General features: G+C 41.5%; 1 protein-coding gene across 2 annotated transcripts; it reads right to left on the bottom strand.

Moving 5' to 3' along the window:
* Positions 1-5: 5 nt before the first annotated feature.
* mybpc2b (myosin binding protein Cb) lies at positions 6-21,190 on the bottom strand. 2 transcript variants are annotated; one of them, XM_068583662.1, is made up of 29 exons: positions 21,043-21,190; positions 15,952-15,969; positions 14,417-14,437; positions 9,052-9,120; positions 8,751-8,899; positions 8,551-8,668; positions 8,390-8,438; positions 8,091-8,150; positions 7,809-7,972; positions 7,518-7,650; positions 6,075-6,199; positions 5,839-5,944; positions 5,503-5,672; positions 5,063-5,228; positions 4,838-4,944; positions 4,708-4,737; positions 4,460-4,602; positions 3,532-3,691; positions 3,294-3,398; positions 3,029-3,217; positions 2,781-2,915; positions 2,443-2,610; positions 2,212-2,300; positions 1,777-1,972; positions 1,474-1,613; positions 1,140-1,299; positions 805-941; positions 394-580; positions 6-131 (listed from the first exon to the last, which is right to left on the bottom strand). In XM_068583662.1, exons 1-29 carry the CDS (start codon positions 21,062-21,064, stop codon positions 106-108), a joined length of 3,342 nt encoding a protein of 1,113 aa, XP_068439763.1. In that variant the 5' UTR covers positions 21,065-21,190; the 3' UTR covers positions 6-105. The 2 variants fall into 2 exon arrangements, with proteins under 2 accessions (XP_068439763.1, XP_068439764.1); XM_068583663.1 differs by lacking the exon at positions 14,417-14,437.
* Positions 21,191-21,214: the final 24 nt, after the last annotated feature.

Here is a 21,214-nt window from a genome sequence, read left to right as displayed (position 1 = left end):
AAATAAACAATTATTTATAGCAAGCATCACTACATTTTATTAGATTCACCCTTGACAGTGTGCACACATTCACTGTTTGGCTCGTATAATTTCACATTTGGTTTCTCACTTCTTGTCTGGGTCTGTGGCAACTGTGGGAAGACAGGACAGACAATGAGAGTCAGATTTTGTGGAAATAATCCCAAATTGAATGGCAAGTATTGTTTTTCATATCAACATTCAAACTATTCAATTCTGTCGCAGCTGTCATAACACAGTCAGCTTTTGCTGACTAGCTACTAGTCGTCTCCATTCCACCAACAAAAGAAACTCATCTTGCACCCGTATACCAATGCTCTCCCTCCTCCATCGTCCCTCCCCTCACATCCAACCTCTCATCCTCTCTGCTCTTACCTCGGACGTCCAGCTTGCACTCCACTTCGTCCGTGCCCAGCTCATTGACCGCCATGCAGGAGTATTTGCCTCCGTCGAAGGTGCCCGGCTTGCGAATGTTGAGGGTCAGCACTCCCTGGTTGTTTCGCATCAAGAACTTGGGATCCTGACCGATAACCATCTTGTTCTTCATCCAAACAATCTTAGGCTGAGACGTGATATAAAAGCCAAATTAGGAAATAATCAGGTGCAACAAATCTAATTCTTAGATAGAAGATTTTCTTTTCAGGGTTGTGTGATATGAAAGGCGACTGTGTGCATACACGTCTCTTTTACCGGAAACTTCAGCCTTTCATTTCCTTATGAGAACCGGCACTGTCAGCCTCCTCCTGTAACTAACACTCCACAGGCTATTTTAACATGCATGTTTACCTTGGGGAAGCCTTTCACGGAGCAGCTGATGGCGGTGCTGTAACCGGCCACTACGGATCTGTCAACCAGGGGCTGAGTAAACTTGGGCACGCATAAGTGCTCCTTCTCCTTGTAGGGGTTTCTTTTGAGCTCAAAGCCTATGGAGAAGGGTGCGAGGGCAGGAAAACATGGTGAAGCCCCATAAATCAGAGCAGGCATGGCATTTTACTTGACGCCTCCAAGGATAGTGTACAATACAATCTACACTACAAACACATACTGTATTGTACACACACACACACACACACACACACACACACACACACACACACACACACACACACACACACACACACCTGTCTTGGCAATGACAGCTGTGTTCTTGCTTAAGCGTGCCTCTTCGCTGAGGCCGCAGAGGTTTTCACTGAAGACGCGGAACATATATTCATTGCCCATGATCAGATCTGAAGCTGTGCAGTTTGTTCGTCTGTTGTGCTCATAAACAGTGAACCAGTCCTGAAAAGAGAGGAAAAGGTGAACAACAAATTGAGCATATACAATAAACCAAGTGTCAAATACTGGCTCGAGGTGATCTCAGCTTCAGAGTTGAGCTGGAGGCCCCATAACAGCCTGTGACTGTGGTGTTGAGGGACTGTACGTTTGAAATGCTACCTCCACTTCCTCTCTCACCTTAGTCTTCATATCTGCCTTCTGGATGGTGTATCCAATAATCTCACAGTTGCCATCATCCTTGGGTGGATCCCACTCCAGAGCTGCATTGAAGCCCCAGACGTCTGTCACCTTCACGTTCAGAGGAGGTCCAGGTTTATCTGGATGCAATAACAGATGTTCATTTCATTTCAGTTGTGATTCATTTCAGATCGTCCAAGGAGTTCGAATTATTTCTTAAACTAATAGTTCTCGCTGAAATGCAGACACTGACAGATAAAGTAGAGGCGGACATCACGAGACGTAAAGGCCTGGCAACCTTACCCACAACTCTGAGGACAAGGCTGGCTCTGTCCTCCATGTTCTCGATCTGCAGCACCAGCTCATACGTTCCAGAGTGCTCTCTCTCTGCTTCGCGGATGAAGAGGATGGTGTCCACGTTTGAGTTGCGGACATTGACCATCGCGGGGTCAACGGGTTTACCGTCTTTGTACCAGGTTGCGACGGGACGGGGCTTACCCTATCAGACACAAACGTAACCCACTGTTCAGGATGTATGTTTTTTTAATATAATGTTTCCATTTCCAAAATGATTGAGGTAAACAACTCTTTCTATTTAAGAGCTAGATGGTACCTATAAATATATTAGCTGACACAATACGACATAGAAACCACTGTGTATGTTATCAGCCCCTGTTTTAAAGGAAAATGATAATCTGCTGTTTTTAAGAGTTTCTAAAGATGAAGTTTGTTTCTAACCTGGAAGGGGATGGTCAGGTTGATCTTTTCTCCAACTTTCCTGATGTACTTTGTTCTCAGCTCGCGAGGGAGGCGGATCTTAGGATACTCTATAGCACGAAACGAAAAGACATTGTAGTATGAAGCTATACAAACCCCTATACAAACCATAGCAAGCTCTCACACTGCTTTAACTCAATATGATGTGCTCTTTGACTCGTGTCTGTTCGTCACTTATTCTGACTGACTCACCCATGATCTCACGGATGGTGACGGGCTGTCCCAGCACAGCTGGAAGACTTTTTCCAGCGATGTTTACAGCCACCACCCTAAAGTTAATCTTCTCTCCCACGGGGAGGCCACGCACCACATATCCCTGCCTTTCACAAAGCTCCTGGTTTGCCACCACCCACTCAGTTTCTGAAATAAAAGAGAATTACATGCAGTAAATCACAGTGATTGGGATTTAATTGTGTTGCTTTTGAGGTTTTTGTTGTCTTATTACATATATTCATTGTGATAGCCTGTGCGGATTAAAAACTATACGTGAATGTTCAGATTTTTGCAAACAGAGCTGTTGGGTTCATCACCTCCTTCTTTGCAGTATTCAATTATATAGCCATCCAGGCCTCCAGCTCCAATCCTCTCTGGCGCTTGCCACTTCAGGGTGCACGTGTTGTCTGTCACATCGTGCACTGTCAGACGTATTGGCTCGCTAGTTGCGGCTGAGGGTGACAGGAAGAGAGACCCAAGAGAATCACTGGGTTGACAGAAGATGAGATCCGCACCGAGGGAGGAATCTATGGGAGGCTCAGGAAAGATGGCTGCTATTACGTACCAATAGGCATGAAGGGTTTGGAGGTGAGACTTGGTTGAGACATGCCAATGCTGTTGATGGCAAACACCCTCATCTCATACATAACACCTTCAATCATCCTCTTAGCCTCATATGTCGACGCTTCATAGACATCAAAGTTGAGCTTTGTCCATCTGGAGGAGCCCTTCTTCTTCCTCTCCATGAGATAACCTGAGAAAAAACAGAATAATAAGTTAAGACAGAAACCCTAGTAGTGCATTAAATATGAAAAGGCTAAGACCTTTACCTTTGAGTTTTGCACCGCCATCAAATACAGGAGGATCCCAAATGATGCTGGCACAGTCCTCTCCCACGGATGTGCATCTCACATTCTCAGGGGGGTCAGGCACATCTAAAATAAGATGAGAAAGGTTTAAAATATATATACATTATTTGAAAATGGTGACGTATAAACCACAGTTATATATACTGTACATCAGCTACCGCCGGTTGACATTATCCTCTATAAGATCTTAACTTCTTACCCACAATCTTCACAAACAGCATAGCCTTGTCCTCTCCAGCAGGGTTGGTAACACAGATGGTGTAGTTGCCCTCATCTTCCCTCTCTGCCCCCTCTATGACGAAGCAGCTGAGGTCTTTCCTGGCCTCCACCCTCATGCGCCCTTCGGTGTCTGAAATTGGCTAACAAAAGGGAAATTGCAGTAGCGCATTGGATAAGTTTGCACTCGTCATTCAAATCGGCACAGTAAATCCGATGTGTTAAAAGATCCAAAACGCAATTTAATCCTGAGGAAACGACTTCTGGGTCAAGCAGGGCTAACTAAACGGGTCGGGGTGATTAAGAGCAACATTATAGTTTCAAAACGTTAGTTGCTTGTCACTAAAATGCACGTATTACAGATATATTTAGTCAGCGCAGGGCAAAGACTCTCTGGGGTGGAGGTGTGAAAATTAAATTAAGGTTAGAAGCCACGCAGAGCAGCACACTGGCTAATCAGAGAGGCTTTGGGGCAAATAACAAAAGGGCATTCAGGAGACAGTTGAGTTGACCAGCGGGAGACTATGGCAGCAGTTGAGCTAACGAGAGGTCGCCAGAGCATCGTAGTGATGTGAAGCTGAGGCCAAACATGAAGCATGGTGTTATCACACTAGGACACAGACGTATCCTGTTTTCCTGTTTCTAACAAAGGGCATTTTGGCAGTCTGACTGAATACATCAGGGACAGTCTCTTTTGCACCCCTGTGCCCCTATAACTGCCAGTGAGCACAAACATTCCCATTGGTTGGGCTGAGGGAGCATTTAAACTAAAGCCGAGTGACAGAGACACAGAGGGAGAGGAGATAAAGAGCACAGAACAGGCCATGCTGCACTAACAGGTTAGCCTGACCTTCCAACATCATGCCAATGTCGTGAAAAGGTAAGTGACCCTTTACTTGTCCCGTACATACTTTATCTCCTTTCGACCACACGACGGTGGGTGCTGGCTCTCCCGAGATCTCCACATCCAGGCGGAGCTTGTTGCCGGCCACCACGATGATGGTGTTTTGTGAGACCATGTTTCCGGTGGTGTCCAAGTGGATCTTTGGAGGATCTGGTTAATGTACAACATACGAAGGAAGAGTGCATGTGGAATTGTGTTTGCGATATGACGATTAAAAGAGATTTCATATATTTATGAAGTGAGGCTCCTACAGACCTTGTCTTGGCACGTAGTCAACCTTAATTTCTGTTTTGAGAAGAAGAAAAAAAGAGTTGACGATATTATGCAGGCTGCTGCTGATTATACATCCACAATAGGACCTTTGTGATCATTCTTGCTTTCTCACCCAAGAAGTTGAGTTTGGCAGATATGGACAGAGCGTATCCGTCAGGAACAAATGTGTAGTCTCCTGCATCCTCTGGCTTCACATCCTCAATAAGCAGACGATGGAACCTGAAACACGCAACACAGAAGATATATTGCAAGGAAAGCATGACAAACAGGCAAAGCAATTAAGATGTGTTTGGTCCTTAGTTAAGACAAATATCCTAAAAGTACATCGTCCTCGTACCTTCCGATGTGAGTCATTTTGATGCGTTCGGTTGGCAAGACCTCCACTCCGTCTTTGAACCACTTTCCTGTGACCTTATCATCAGACACCTCACACTTGAACAAAGCCTGGTCTGTTGCCCTGACTGTCAGATCGGCAATGTCTTGCAACACCTCCAGTTGTTTTTCTGAATAAGACATTGAAAACCACAAGAGAACAGTTCAGGCTGGAGAGAAGAGTGTATGCAGGTAGGGGGGAGAGGGAGAATAAGGTTCATGATTGCAACATCTTGACACCCACTGTCACGAGTTGTTAGTGGGTTTGTAAAGCGAGGCTTTAAGGCCTCAGGCCAGCAGTTAAACTCAGCTGCATCCTCAGCACTGCATTTAAAGGGCAGACCCAGACTAAATATAGCAAATCTTCTAAAACCCAAATTAGAATATAATATTTTCAAGTTGTACCTTCCACCTCCAGCTCTCCTTTGGTATGACCCCCGTTTGTCCAAGCATGGTACATCCCGATGTCGTCCAGCGTGGCCTCCAGGATGATGAGCGTGTGCTTCCTTCCATCTTTCTTAAAGCGAAACTTGGCGGAGTCTTTGTCTTTTAGAAGCTCAATATCTTCAAAGTACCTGGAAAATAACAGAAAATGAGCACACTTTTTTTTAAACACGTCACTCCTAAATATTTAATGCTTCTTAGTAACAGCAGTAACAGCTTCCATCTTCCTAGAACTGAGTGAAAGAAAGATATCCGTGCGCTCCAAACTCGATTGAGCCATTATCGCTAAATACTGACCACATGACGTGGGCGCCCTCCTCCGACACCTCGATCTCAAACTCCACTCTCTCTCCAACGACCACATGATAGTCATCCATCAGCTTGGTGATGGTCACAGGGGGCTCTGGGAGGAGCAGAGAGGGATGTCATGATGCAGCAGGAACTCAATGCTATTGATAATGCTATTACAACCTCACATGAATTACGCCAGATTTGTATTGCTGGTGAAATGTTAAAAAGAAACGATGCTGTACCTTTGACAAAGACCTCTGTGAAACACTTGTCCTCTCCAACCACACACTCATACGCAGCATCATCAGCCAGGGATGCCTTATTGATGGTGAGTGTTCTGACGTTCCCCATCGACTCCATGATGTACCTTAAAAAGAGACCAATAGATGAGAAGTAGTCCCTTATAAAGCCAGTGATGTATGTTAGCCCAAATGTGTTTCAATCATGTTTTTAAGAAAATATAATGTAGTTCTTTCTTACAATGTAGGCCAAACTTTTACACATTTAATTTGAGGATTTGGGCTCGTGTACCAAATAACTGTATTATTTCTCCCCCCACATTACAGGACATACAGGCGTAGTCACAAGCAGCTCTTGGTGTCTTGAGCCCTATCACTTACCTATCATGGGGAATGCTAAATATGTGCGACAGATATGATATCCGAAAAAGAAAACCTGAGTAACTGTCAGGGTTTACAAGCGGCATGTTGTTTAGCTCCAGAATGTTAGCTGCTTGTGTCATTCGACAGTGCAGCTCCATCTTACCTCTTTGGAGTAGTTATTTGCTGTGTATTTGACTTTGTGTGTCACATTCATCTGAACCTGTACGATTGATGTCATGTTTGGGTACTGAACTGCCCATTATTGCTTGTGTGATAAAAGACAACCTATTGCCTCCAACTTAGTGTCTATTTATTAACGGGCTTGAAAAAGCCTTCATCGATATGCACTCAAAGCTGGCCCTCGTGCATTTCTGTTGTAGTGTAGGAGCAGAGGCAGCACTGCAATGTTCACGTTTTCCTCTGAGCCACAGAGTTTTCTTATATCCAAACCTTCAAATGCAGATCTTCATACGTTGTTGTTTTTTCCTGTGGGGTGTGTCTGCATTGGTGTACATAAGGCATACGTCGTGGCCACTTGCTTAAAGGGCCAGTGTGTAGGATTTAAGGTATCTTTTGACAAATATGGAATCAAATATTCACTATATTTTCATTAATGTACAATAATGTTAAATATCTACATAGGGAGTGTGTCGTCTTCTTGGAAACCCCCATGTTGCACCGCCATGTTTCTTCTTGCCCCGCCCTTTGCAGGCTTGAAAAGGGAAAAGTGACGAAAGATGTATTCAGTTGGTTGCAATCCTAAACCTCACCGCTTGATGTCTCTAAATCCTACACACTGGTCCTTTAACCCTCAGGGAGGCTCCTCATGCCGGCCTAAAAATAAAACATGTCGATGGCAGCATCGTTTGTGGAGAGGGCTTTGTGGCACATCTAATTTTAAACACTGCCAATCAAGCCCATCTAAGCTTAAATTAATGAGATACATCCCAAATTAAGCTATGTGTGCGTGTGCGTGTGTGCGTGTGCGTGTGTGCGTGTGCATGTGTGCGTGTGCATGCATGTGTGTGTGCATGTGCGTGCGTGCGTGTGTGTGTGTGTGTGCTTATGCTTTTAAGAATGTACTTGGCTGAGGGTTTGATTTCTTGGCCATTCTTCAACCATTTGACCTGCACGTCCGGATCCATCACCTCACACCTCAGGACGATCTTCTTGCCCTTTTCCACAGAGTAGCAAGACTCGAGCCTCTTCAGGAAAGCTGTGGTTGTGGACAGAAAGGAAAAAAAACTCATTAGTTGGTGAAAACCTCTCTTCTTTTATTCTCTGTGTCCAGTTTCATGGAGCCCTTCCTCTTTCCCGTTTCCCTCCCGAGCTGTCCTTACCTCTCCACATCCTCTGGGGTTAAATCTGGCTTACCCTCACTGTGCTTGGGCTCGACGACCTTCATCTTTTTCAGACGTTTCAGCATGCCCCTCAGGTCAGTGATGCCATACTCAAAGGCAATTTTCTCATACTCGCTCGGATGGGCACTCTTCAGCAATTCCCACACGTCGATCTCTGGTTCCTCTTTTACCTTCTTCCTGTTAGTCAAGAAAAAGGGACAAGTATTCAATTGATACTGGAGAACTTTTTTTTCATTTTAAGGACACAGTCATATTGTGTGCTTGCTACATTTGCAAACAGTGCCCAGCTTCTCACTTCTTTGCGGCTTTCAGCAGAGCACTGAAATCCAGATTTCCGTCGTCCTCTCCAGCGTCACTGTGTGCAGAAACATACATACAGTGTAATCAAGATCATGCATACCATCTGACATGGCACATCTACTATACTGTCATCTACCTTCTGTGCTGAAAAACACACACACACACACACACACACACACACACACACGCACACACACACACACACACTATAAAGAGTCAATGTATGCTCTTTCCATGTTGTGTATTCACATATTCCTCTGGGACAGGCTGAAATGCAAACTGAAGTGCTCTTACGCTCTCTTGAAGGTAGACAAAATATCTCCTTGCGCCTGCTCCTGTGCAGCTGCAACAAGAGAAGTTGCAGAGAACGCACATTAGTGCCGGATCAGATCAAAACATCAGCACGTATAAAAACTGTGAGCAGCCACGGGAGGCCAGAGTCTGTTTTCACTCACCCTCAACAGTGATCTCGAAGCTGGAGCTGTCACACTTGTCTTTTGCCGTGACCTCACACCTGTAGCCCCCGGCATCTCCAACTTTGGCCTTGATGATCTTCATTTCATAAGTATAGATCTGGTGGGAGATTGCTTGATTACTTCTTAGTGTCTTAGTTATTTCTGAAGGAAGAGAATCAGATTCTCTGTCAAACACAAACCTTAGTGTTCCTGTCATACGTTTCTTTAAACTGCATATGTTTTCCAGCCTTGCTGCCGAGGTCCAGCCACTTTCCCTTCAGCCATTTCATGGTGGGTTTTCTCGTCAGGGTGGTCGAATCAACCTTGGCTATGATAGTGAGATCCATTCCTGCCATTTACAAAAAGCAATTAAGTCATATTACATGATGTAACCGGCACACATTGTATGGATTGCTACTGTTCCCTGATCCCTTTGCTCCCAGACTCTAAGAAAGAGGCCTCTTCATTACATGCCTTATTCTATCCATTTGTGTTTCTAACCTGCAACAGCGGCTATATTTTCTAATGGCTTCTCGATGAAGAGCCCAGTGAGCTCAGTCATCCCGGGCTCTGAAAAAGAGAAAGACATTAGTTCACTTACTCTGGAGGAAAAAAGCCCTTCAGTGTCATCGGCCATGTCCTCAGTGTGCAACAAACCAAAGTGCAAATGACGCAGTAACATTTTGGCACGTTTTTATGAACAATTATGACAAAAACTAAATCACAAGACTTGCACACAAACCGCACACACACAGTATCCATGACACACAATAAACACTCAATAAAACCAACAGCATTGGCTAAAAAACACAAAAAGGCAGCTGAAGAAGTTTGACAAGTAAAAGGTTTCTGAAAACATATACTGAGGTAAAAAAAACAAAAAACATTGCATTTACTTGCTATGTTTTGTTTTTTACTGTTATGCCATTTATCAGCCTTGTTGATATTGGTATTTTTTAAATGATATATCAAAACCCATTGTATCATTGCAGAGTGAGGCTTATTCCATTGCAATATCCAAACTGCTTATCCTTTTCCTGGGTGTGAGGTTGCTGGAGCCAACCCCAGCCAAAATTGGACAAAGGCAGAGTTCATCCTGGATGGGTTGCCAGTTTATCATGGGGCACGTATACAAACAACACAATCAAACCTACGTGCAATCTAGAGTTTCCAATTAACTTGAGCTGCACGTCTTTGGACTGTAGGAGGAAGTCGGAGAACCCGGAGAGAACCCACGCTGCCACGGGGAGAACGTGCAAAGTCCACACAGAAGGACTTCCCTGTCGGGGATCAAACCCGTCCCTCCTGCTGGGGACAGTGCTCGCCACTGCACCGCCACACGGCCCAGAGTTAAGTTCATTTATCTTCCTAACAAAATGCATTGACTGTTATTCTTGCTAATACCAAATGTAACCACTTCCTACAGTTTTGCACTTGGCAAATTTCTTGGCAAATTACAAATATGTCAAGTAAATATTCTGAGCTATTGTTTTGTGCTTTTGCATTAAAAATAAAAGGCACATTACTTTTTAGTGGGTTACTTTGCTGTATTGTATAGACTCTCCCTAGTTTCCTTCCGAGTCATAACAGATTAAAAAGTTTTTTTTTTAATTTTGTAACTTTTGTAACCCATACGTTTTCCCCCCAAAATCATACGATGACACGCTCTACTGTTTGTACAGAAGCAAATTAATAAAAACAAAGGAGCCATTGGACATATGATGCTTCAGAACACAAAGTCATCTGACCAGTAAAACACTTCATGGCCACAGATCAAAACACAGATGAGGGCAAGAGAGCAGTGTGGATGTGTTTCATGTATTCAGGCAAGCAGAAGTTCCAGTGTCACATAATTGCTTAAGCAAAGTATCATAACCAACTAGAAGGTCCAGAATGCATAAATGGACTCTAGCTGTGCTAAATATAAATCTTCTAGCAAGATCAAGTGCACCTGTCGGGCTCCATACATCAGCACTTACTATCCATATCAAAGATGTAGCATTCAAGGTGCAAATCAGTACACAATGCATACGCCTTTAACATTGTTATCTAATTGAACTCATACAGTGCATGTGTTTATTTATAGATACTCGAGAATCCCTTTGTTCATTTTTCACGCTCACAAATCCAAACAGTTGACATTTTCATTTGCCATGATATTCGTCTACATAACAAATGCATACAACTGCATTTCATAACATCACATTTGCATGCAGTAGATGTGCCCCCAACTCAACCTTACCCTCCTCTGCAGGGTTTGCTTTTGCTAGGAAAAACAAACATCCCTGTTTAACATATGGAAGTATAACAATTTGCAGTTATACTGTACCATAAGTCTGCGTCAACTCTTAAGGCAAGTGAACAGCAATTACAGAATGATTATTCTGTAGAATTATTACATTAATACACCACACAGTGAAATACAAACCAAAATAAAACAAGATCGTGAATGTTATCAATCAAAACATAAGGTAATCAAATGTGTTGATTACTGCACTTTTAGTCACCAAACTTGTGATAAATTGAAATAACCATGATTACTTCCTTTGGACTGATATTGTAAGGCTGCTCGTCACTAAGACGGCAATTACTTTACCGAGCACCCCGGGCTGTCTTAATAAACTAAAATAAATAAACCATTAAACCATTAAGAACATTTCCAATACTGGTGCAACAAGTGCCCCAAAACCAGTTGTAACTTGCCAAGTGATGATAATCGCCCCATATGGACACACTGTATCCCTGTGATATGATATGCACCTCCCACACAGGAATTCTGCGAGACACGCTGTCAGAAATCTCACAGTGGTGCAATTCCCACTATGGACTCCATACATGAAGTGGAAAAGTCCTCAGATTGTATTTGATACTTTGTCAATCATATCCCCAGCGTAACTCAATATGATTGCATTGAACTAAGGTAAACGGCAGGTTAGGTTTGTATGGACCGGTTCCATGACTAAAATTGGATATGAATGTCCTGGCATCTGGACTGGTCTGAGTTCTGACCAAATAATAGTCTCCTCAGGTTTCCCTCTGAACTTTCCTCAGCTGCTGTCTGTGGATTAAGCCTCGCGCGCATGCTAGCATTGCTATTGACTCCCTATAGTGTTGAATTAAATTTCCGCACCATGTAAAATTAGCATTTTGCAAGGCTTGCCAAAGAGAAACAGCTGTGCTCCCCCCGTGGGAGGCTCATGGCTGATAGAGACAACAACAAGGTGTTTGTATTGTGCAGTTTTCACTTGCTGAGCCCTGTACTTCTTTTTTTCATGCTCCGGTTTTCCTCTAATCATGCGCTGCCAACATGCTTGTCTTTTTTTGTCTTTTCTTTCTACTGTATGTGTCGTAGCTTATGCTGAGCTCTGTCTGGTACATCTGCAGAACAGTATACCTTTCTCCCCCCTGGGCAACCAATGCTTCTGTACTGCAGGAGGAGCTTGCAGAGTCCAACTTTCGTCAAGGACATTCACAAAAGGCGCGCAATGAGATGTGAAAGCATCCCAGACACATCACAGGACTCATTCCACAAGTACTTTATAGATGGGACATCCATAGCAGTAACCACACTTAACATTTGATAACCTTGTCCTGGCTGCTTGACCTCTCTTTGCTCAGCGGCTCGTATTTTAGGGTGAGTTTCAGTTCAGCAGACCACCTCCCTAATATAGCAGTGTGGTTGTGAACCACCAAACGCCGCCTTTGGAAGAGTCTTTGGCTAAACCCACCTCTCCCCTACAGAGACAAGGAATGGAACAGCTTTCTCCCAGTGGGGAAAATATTATTATTGTCAGTGAGTCGCCTCAGGCTCGCCAGGCACAGGACATTTCACATACAATTTGAAGGGCACCACAAGGAACTAGCAGCCTTCAGCTCCCTGGTGTCTTGGCATATCTATAACCTTTCTCCATCCAATCCACGTTTTATCAGTCCAGAGAGTCCAACGCATCACTCTGGGAGCTGTAGTGATGAAAGAACGTGGCAGAGAAGGACAAGACTTTATAACATGACTAAAAGCTCTTGAATTTCACTAGTAAAACCTGAGTTGCATGAACATTTTTATATGGCTGGCTTCTGAATCACACTGCATAGCTGTGATTTACAACCAGGCTTTAGTCTTTGGCCATCAGTTCGAGAATAACACCTGTCCCAATATGTCTTCTCCTTCAGTATAGTATGGAGGAATCATTGTACTGACTAAGTTATCTTGAATAACCTCCCTGCTTGAGCTCTCCTAGCCATTTCCCTGTGCAACATAATGTTAATACAAGTGTCATCTAATCAGATGACACTTGGTGTGCTTGCAGCAACAGCTGCCATTGTTCCACAATGAACACTCCAAATAAACCACAGCTGTGTTTCCATTCTCATTGTTTAAATTGCCAGAGGGAGATAGGCAAAAGAGAGCTGGTATCATAGCTTGCAGATGGATTGGGATGGGCACTACTCTTCACATGGTGAAACAATTCTGAATTGCTGAAAGCCTAATTTGTCAGTAAGTTGTCTGAATGAGACAAGAATAACATCACATCAAACTGCAGATTAGTCCACAGCATGTTTCTTCTTTTACATAACCGAGGATATGGTGAGTTGTAGGCCTGAGGTCTGGCTTATTCTGAGGCGAACGGCTGCAGAGCAAAGCTCTGAGGGTTTTTTTTTGCAGGTAATTTCATGGGATCTGTAAGATATAGGGCTGAAGCAAGCAGAGCCAACTCGCATACTTATATTACATTTAAGATCTAGCTAGCAGCTCTGTGACAAACCACTGAGAGACTTACAAAAAAAGTTGCTGTTGACTTCTTCGGTAACAGTCAGTCAACAATTAGAAGAACGTGTAAAAGTTTTCTACAGAGCAAAGTAAGCGCCTTGTTTTCATCGAAGCCAAAGAAGGCTTAAATACATTTTTTGTAAAAACCATTGTAACTGTTTTTTATGCCGTCATTTCAGTCCAAATGGAAGTAGTCAAACATATTTCAAATAATAAGAGGTCCACTTAACATTTCATATATTATGTGACATATTGACCAGCACATAATACTAAAAGTATACATAATCACTCAAACCATACTTTTGGAAGGGCAAAAGTAAATAAATGACAGACATGTCACTATAAACATTGCTCTTTCCTTACCATCCCCATCAGCTTCTGAATCTGCTGCAGACAAGGAAGCAAACTCAACTGAAAAAGCAGCTAGAAAGCAACTGCTTGCAGATGACGTACAATTGCAACATAGACCAATAAACAAAAAACAGAAGTACCATGCACCGACACATTTAATAAAAAGTTGACTTGTTCTCCTTTGACACATTTACTCCATGCAATAATAAATATATACAATGATGAACATAACACAGACAAATCTACACTTACAGTAGAAACACCCGGAACTTAAAATACATTATCTGCTTTTATACTCTACCCGGAAATACATATTCAATATGTTGCAAATAGTGTAAAACTAAATCAAGGTTAAGTTCACACGTAGCATACACTATAAAGTATATGTCTATAACAGTCCAAGGATGACAAAAAACACAAGGCATTCAACATTATATTTTTAATCCTGTTATTTTATGTATCTCATGGCATCATATCAGTCATTGACAAGCATATGTATAATGTTTAAAATTAAATCAAAGACATTTAGTTTCTATATATATTCATGTATTTTTGGGGTGTTCAAAAACACATAAAAAAAACGTATGCAGGTCTTCTGAGTCAAACGCAAAAGAGCTTTGAACAGTCATGCATATAGAGCCATTTTCACACTGAGTGGCACATGTATACACTTATATGTGAATACATCAGTTGGATTATACAGACGGGCATATTGAACCAGAACATTCAAAGTACAGTCTTTCTTACCTCCATCTGCAGGGAGTTCATCTAAAGAAAATGAATGACTGTAATTATTCACTATATCTAGTCATAATTGAAGGTGCTGAGGCAGAACGTGATAAAAAAAAAGTGTGTTATTCCCTGACACTAAGAAGTGCCTACCATCTTTTTCTTCCTGCAGTTCAGCTGGGCAAATAAAAACCATGGTTAAGTGATTGGAAACCGGAGGATCTCCGGTTAAACTCCACTAGAACATGTAAACAGACCACTTACAGATACTGTATGGGATCATACGTTACATGCCCACCGTCAAATGCAACCCAAAGGGGTATTGAGAGCATTCACAGATGTGGAAAATGCATCAGGTTGTTTTGTTAGTCAGTATTAAAATCCATATAAATGGCCGGTCTTGTCTGCCTCATACATATAGATAATCTCTGTACAATCTAACAAGTCCAGCATGCCAAACAACTCAAAAATAAAGAACAAATTTCACTCAAAAAACACCAAAAAGGAAGAACATTAATTCCCATTAGGCATGTCATTAACCCAGTACAACACGACAGAAAGACATGGACTGACACGTTGCTGTGATACACTGTAAGATACGTACATGTGCAGAGTGCATGACATTAGATGGTTACAACAAACAGAGGAAATAAAATCTGTTGCCGCACACTCGAGATGTCGTTTCACATGTGACACATTCTGTAGGCTCACTGAGAAACACAAACACGTTGAATGAAAGTAGCATAATAATTGCATTATCCCCCTTCAGCGGCTTCATGTTGTCTCGTATGATGTGATTGACTTATATGCCTATCATCTTGACTTAGTAATTGTTCTACTTATTATCTATAGCAAAACCACTTGTTCTATATTATTCAGATAATTACCCTGGTTGATTAGCTCAAATGCACAACACTCAACTCAAACCCACTCCATGTCACTTATTAACACCATGTGAATGCACTGAATCACTCAAAGTCCCCCCCAAAAAGGGGGGGGGGAGGGAGAAAAAGCCAATCAACGTCCCTCACCCTCTTCCGCTGGCTCCTCTGGGGCTAAAATTAATAGATTTTTGTTAGACATAAAAGGGAAAGTAATACCGTGGTAGGCAGCCCCGTCGGAAAACACACACACACATATATATATACACCCCAACAGCTGAGCAAATACATTGCGTCAGTGTGTACCGCAAAATACAGATGGGTGTCACGCGACTACACTCAAATTTGTCTTGAGACAACCGATGCCTTTTGCCCATTGTGCCGTCTGTGCTGTCCCATCATCTGAAGACAGCTGAGTTAACCGCTTCAGTGACTTGATGATCAACAGTGCAACAAATTCTCAGAAAAAATGCCTGAAGGTAAAACTATAGAAACATATGCGGGGCATACATGAGTTAAATTCAAAGTGTAATGATGGGAGAATGAGAGCCAGAGTGTGTGACAGTTGACATGATATGTGAGCTAAAGTGAAAATGTGAGAGCCATAATCAAGTCACTATGTGATGGCCCAGAAAAGGTCAGTAGGCAAATGTTGTGGAGCGGCTGACTTACCCTGCCCCTCCGGTTTATCTGAGAAACAGAATAAGGAGATGATTAGAAACTGTATTTGTACACACATTTACAATACATGTATATACTGTTGAGTGGTTATAGATCTTGACCCATATTTCTCCCTTTAATTACAATCGGTTTTTCATACCGAACTGGATGTTTGACTGAAACGGATGTCATTATATAACACTGTTATTTCAAAAATGTTTAGAGTACATCTGAAGCTGGTAATCTATGTTCATTAATCTAAACTAGGCCTGTAACCAATCAGGTAGAAGAGGACACATTCTGGGCGTCGACCACCTTCAAATTTGTACTAAGCCGCGTTGCCTCTGGCACAAATCTTTAGAACAGATATCCCGCCCGCAATGCCGGTAATGCAAGGATTATTTCATCTCCCTCTTATTTTATAAATTCATTGTACCATCTTCACCTGTTGGCGAGACGTGTTTCTGTGGCCCAGCTGTAGAGGATGAGTGGGTGTGGTAGTTGAGGCCTAAATCTGGTAAAAGGAATTTCTCAACTGAAATAGATGCGTATGATATACCCCACTCCTCAGGTATCTCTCTGGGGCCACTGCAGGAGCAGCTAAAGGCCAGGGACGGTGTCTGATGACCTCCCTGAAGTCATGCCACGTTCTTTCAAGTTGAACAGTTTCCTTGAATAGTCCACCCACTTGACCTTGCTTACTTTACTGGTCACTTAAGGTTTGTCTTAAATTACATGATTTTACAATGTATTCACTTGGCTGGTAGCTAAAGTTAGACATGTTATATTTACTATTTTGTCTCTCTCTTCTGTCCTGATGCACACAACGTGTTGTGTCTCCTTTCCCGCAGACTGCGTTCTTGTGTAAACAGCTGATATCGTATGAGCGCTGCGTGTGATGCTATACATTTGTGCAGCTCATATGGCTTCTTACAGAACAGAAGTCTCTGAACGCTAAGTAACAAAACAGTATTGCTTGTTGCTTTGTCAGCACAAAAAAAGGAAAAAAATTGCGAACGTGAAGACTTTGGTATAAATATTTCACACCTCCTGTGACATTGAGTGTAAATCTGCATTAATATCTGCTAAGTCAATCCACTTGGGGTGATCATCTCCAACAAGTTTTAGGTTATCAACTCCTGCACAGCTGTTCCTCACAGTTTAAATGCCCCCTCAGAGTCTGTCCATGGTTTCATACATTAGCAAAGTTGTAAAAAGGTATTGTCGATGTTTTGCAGATATACTTCTTTTTTTGTTTCTGTCCTTGCAGGATAATTATTTATTTTAACCTTGCTTTGTTAATATCTGCAAACAAGCTCTCTGTGGTATTATATTCTGTACATATTTGTCAAAAGTTACGTTCCATTTATTTCTGGAAGCATAATGAGTCGTGCTTTGTATTGTTTGCACTTGCTCTACATCCTAAATATATTCTGGAGTTCAGTTGAGGTACTGCAGGTCTTCCTCTTTCCGTGATTGCACTGACAGCTTGATTTACAAAGTGTGTAATGACCCAGATATAAAAAAGGTATGGGACAGTCTGACCGTTGAAGACGGCTTGTTGTCTTTAGACAGCAAGCTAAAAGGTTTATGAAATACCTCAGCAGCACATCTTTTAATAGTTTTATCTAGAAACAGTTTGTAGTGTGTGCTTTTAATCAGGTTGGAGTGCAACACAGGACAATTTGTGTTTGAAAAAACTAACTGAAATCCATCCTGCCTGCTCTAAATAAAAACACACTGACATTATGATTAGAGCACAAAGATATCCTTTTGAATATAATACTGTTGAAGAAAATCTTCATACAACATAGTTTGAATAGCCTACATTTAGATTCATAAGAAACAGTTTATGTAACTTGTTTTGACATAAGGAAGACATAAAGAAGTTGGCAATTTGTAGAAAGAAGAATGACTGCGTCGTGATACTTGGGTCACACGTCCCCGACATGAATCATGTGGTCTGCCAAAAGGTTATCTTAACCCAACCAAAGTAAATTCAAACGAGTGGCCAAGTTCTTCTGTAAACTGGGCTCCGAAGGTGTGCGTTTCAACCGAATGGTTTGAATGGTGGAAAATTGATCTAAGGGGGTGAATTTACACTATGAGAACAGGCTGATAGTTCTAGTACATTGGACCTGTTGAACGTTGCCCTGTGCTCTTTTAAACACTTCCTGCTGGGTCGCAAATCCAAATCAGCTCCTCTTCATCATTTTGCCACACAGATACAAACTTATTTGAGTGGATATAGAAAACAACTTCTTAGTTTAAATGATTCATTGTTATTATTATTATTATTATTATTATTATTATTATTATTATTATTATTATTATTATTATTGGTATTTCATGTTAAATGTCTATACAATAATTATTTCATTCATTGTTTTCTCAGATTTGAATATGAAGAAAGTGATGGTTAGAAGTGTGGAATGTAATTAATTAATATAGTCATTGCTATCACAACAATTAGGAACGAGCATTAAGTCATGTGTTTGATTTCTATGATGGGTTCTCCTGTTTGTATATTGCCTTTATGTGTGGTTTATTATCTTGGAGAGGCTTCATTACTCCATCATGTCAGGGTTGTTGTATCCTCAAAAAGATAAACAATGTTGGGACATAGATGGATCAACTTCTCAGAACTGGTCTGGTTCAACTTGCCCTCATCAGGCTTTTTCAGGTCACAGTGATGGAAGGAATTGCAACCATGAATCACACCTATAGCTTCCAACCACTGACGAGAAAACTGTCATGTGCTTGATTGAGTACGTTGCAACAACATCACATTGAGGGCACAACAGGCCTGATGACCATGAGGGAACTTTCTGCATGGAAGTGATAGATGTCTTACACGTAATGATTTATCCTACATGAGATTGCAAGGGGCTTACAACAAAACCGAATACACTCGGGTATGTGAAACTCTAATCTTATGAGGAATGGAAAATAAAAACGTGAAAAAGGTCATGGGAGAGTATTTTTAGCTGTTAGCTGAGGGCGGACTTTGGCTGCTAAGTGAAGCAGCACAGAAAACACCTCATCTCACGTGCTCTGACATAGTTCATAGAGTGGGAAAATAAGTGTTGTTAGACTAAGTTCAGGGTGAAAAGGTTTCTTGGGAGTGTAAGACACATATAGTTGTTGAGCTGTTTAAATCACAGTGGCTGGTGATCTGACCCCCAGTTTGGCTTGGAATGAAAGCGAGGTGCTGACACACAAGGAAAGAGGGATCATATCCACATTACATGGATTAACTCTGAGGCTGTATATGGTAAATAAAAGTAGTGCCTGGCAATGTTTCTAGGTTAAAAATAAAAAGGGCCTGGCTTAGCTCTACAAAATGGCGCCGGGATGGATACAGAAAAAAACAACCAAATAATGCACATGTACAATTTGGGATTAATGCGTACAACCAGTAAACAAAGTCCAGCAAAGCCTGCTACATTCACTATTACAGCATGAGTGGTGTAGGGAATAAATGAAAGGGGTTTGGGCTCAACACTCTTCCCACAAGTTTGGCATGTAAAACTCAGCTTCTCTAACAGACGTATCTGCTATAACTTTCGCTTATCTGTCTGCCACGTCAGTGATTTAGAGCCACAGGGTCAAAGTGGACATGCGGCTCCACGAGGGATACACCCACAGCTGTCATATGCCACTTTTAAGGGAGAAAGAGTATTTAAAAATAAATAAATATGCACATATATTATCTTAAAAGGAAAAGGAATATGCAGAAAAATATGAAATTAAACTTTAACTTTGTGTTGTTTACCATTTTTTGCTTTTTTAATATAATATACCATTTTACGAAGAACACTTCTATGAAAATACAGGTTTAGGGGTACGGGTTAATGTAATCATTAACATGTTTATTCATCCACTAATGTTGGCTTTAAGTCTGACTGTAAGTCAGGTAAGAAAGTTATAGTAACACAATTTAAAATTCCACTGTAAATATTGTATTAAAAAGGATATAGTATAACTTCTGTAAAGTACATGAAGCTACTCAGCAATAGCAGCTCCCCTGAAACATAAGCTGGCCCGCCATACAGTACAGAAATAGTACATGTATTGCTGCAGGCAACAGTGGTACCTCCTGTACTTGCTGTATATTGTTTGTGGGAGCTTTTCAGCATGATGTAGCGCTCTCTGGGCAGATGTCAGGAACATACTGATGATGTCATATCAGCTGGTTGTGCTAATTTATCCCTTTAACATATTCCTCATTAACAGATAACAACAAGGAGCCAAATAGGCAGAATGTCTGTCTTTAGGAGATGACCAATCTGTTCAGCCACAGTAATTTAAATGCCACATGAATCTCTGGCAGCATGAGACAAATAAATGTTCTTATCATTAGTAAATCATATTTTCAAGTATTTGGTCTATTTTGGTTTATTGCCATTGTGATATCAACATTTTGACTTCATTTGTTTTGTCTCATTTGACATGAAGCCATTTGATTTAGTCTGTTGCAGTTTTTGTAACGCTGTTTACAAATATTATTTCTGCTCTCAAATCAGGAGAAGGGATGTTAAACCGTCTGCAAAATGAAATTGAACATGTGACAGTAAGCGTTGAGGTCATCTGATATTTTTGTTTGCTTCAGTTGGGCTGCAAAACATTTCTGTGATTCAGATGGGGAAACATGGGAGTCTTTTGCCCCTCAACCTAATTATTGCCACTGTGTTAAACTGACTATTAAACTAATCAACCTTCATTCCTTTGTATCTTCCGCCATAACAGCAGGCATCTTCTTCTTGGATACATCTAATCTCCTCTTCAAAACTAAATATATGTATATTTATTTCCATCATTTTATTATTTTTATTACAAACTATACATACACATAATGAATACTTAATTGATCTTAGACTTAGACCTTACAGCGCAATACAATATGTTTAAGAAATCTGACATTATATATAAGCCACCTCTCTCTGCAACATCCTCAGATATATAAGTAATATGTAACTATTGCAAGCAACTATATCTCCAAACAAACCAACCAACCCAAATTCAAGCATCTACATTACCACTGTAACTCAGTCGCCAAACTAATTCAAATGAATTATGCTTTCACAAAAAGTATCTGCATACCTGCAGGGACTGGCTCAGGCATGGTTATTCCTGTGTCTCCTCTTTGCTGCTGTAAGACTGAGAGCTTGTGGTGCTTATTCCTTTTATTTCTTCCCTCTCCCTCTTTCTGTTATTCAAATCTCCTCTGGCACTCAAGTCACCCACACCCTCCAGCGAGCGAGGAGTGTGAGAG

This window comes from Clinocottus analis, unplaced genomic scaffold (genome assembly GCF_023055335.1).
Source record: "Clinocottus analis isolate CAN_PGR_092001 unplaced genomic scaffold, fCliAna1.0.p SCAF_19, whole genome shotgun sequence".
NCBI lineage: Eukaryota > Metazoa > Chordata > Actinopteri > Perciformes > Cottidae > Clinocottus > Clinocottus analis.
The sequence above is the reverse complement of the archived record's forward strand: the minus strand, read 5'-3'. Positions and strand labels throughout refer to the sequence as shown.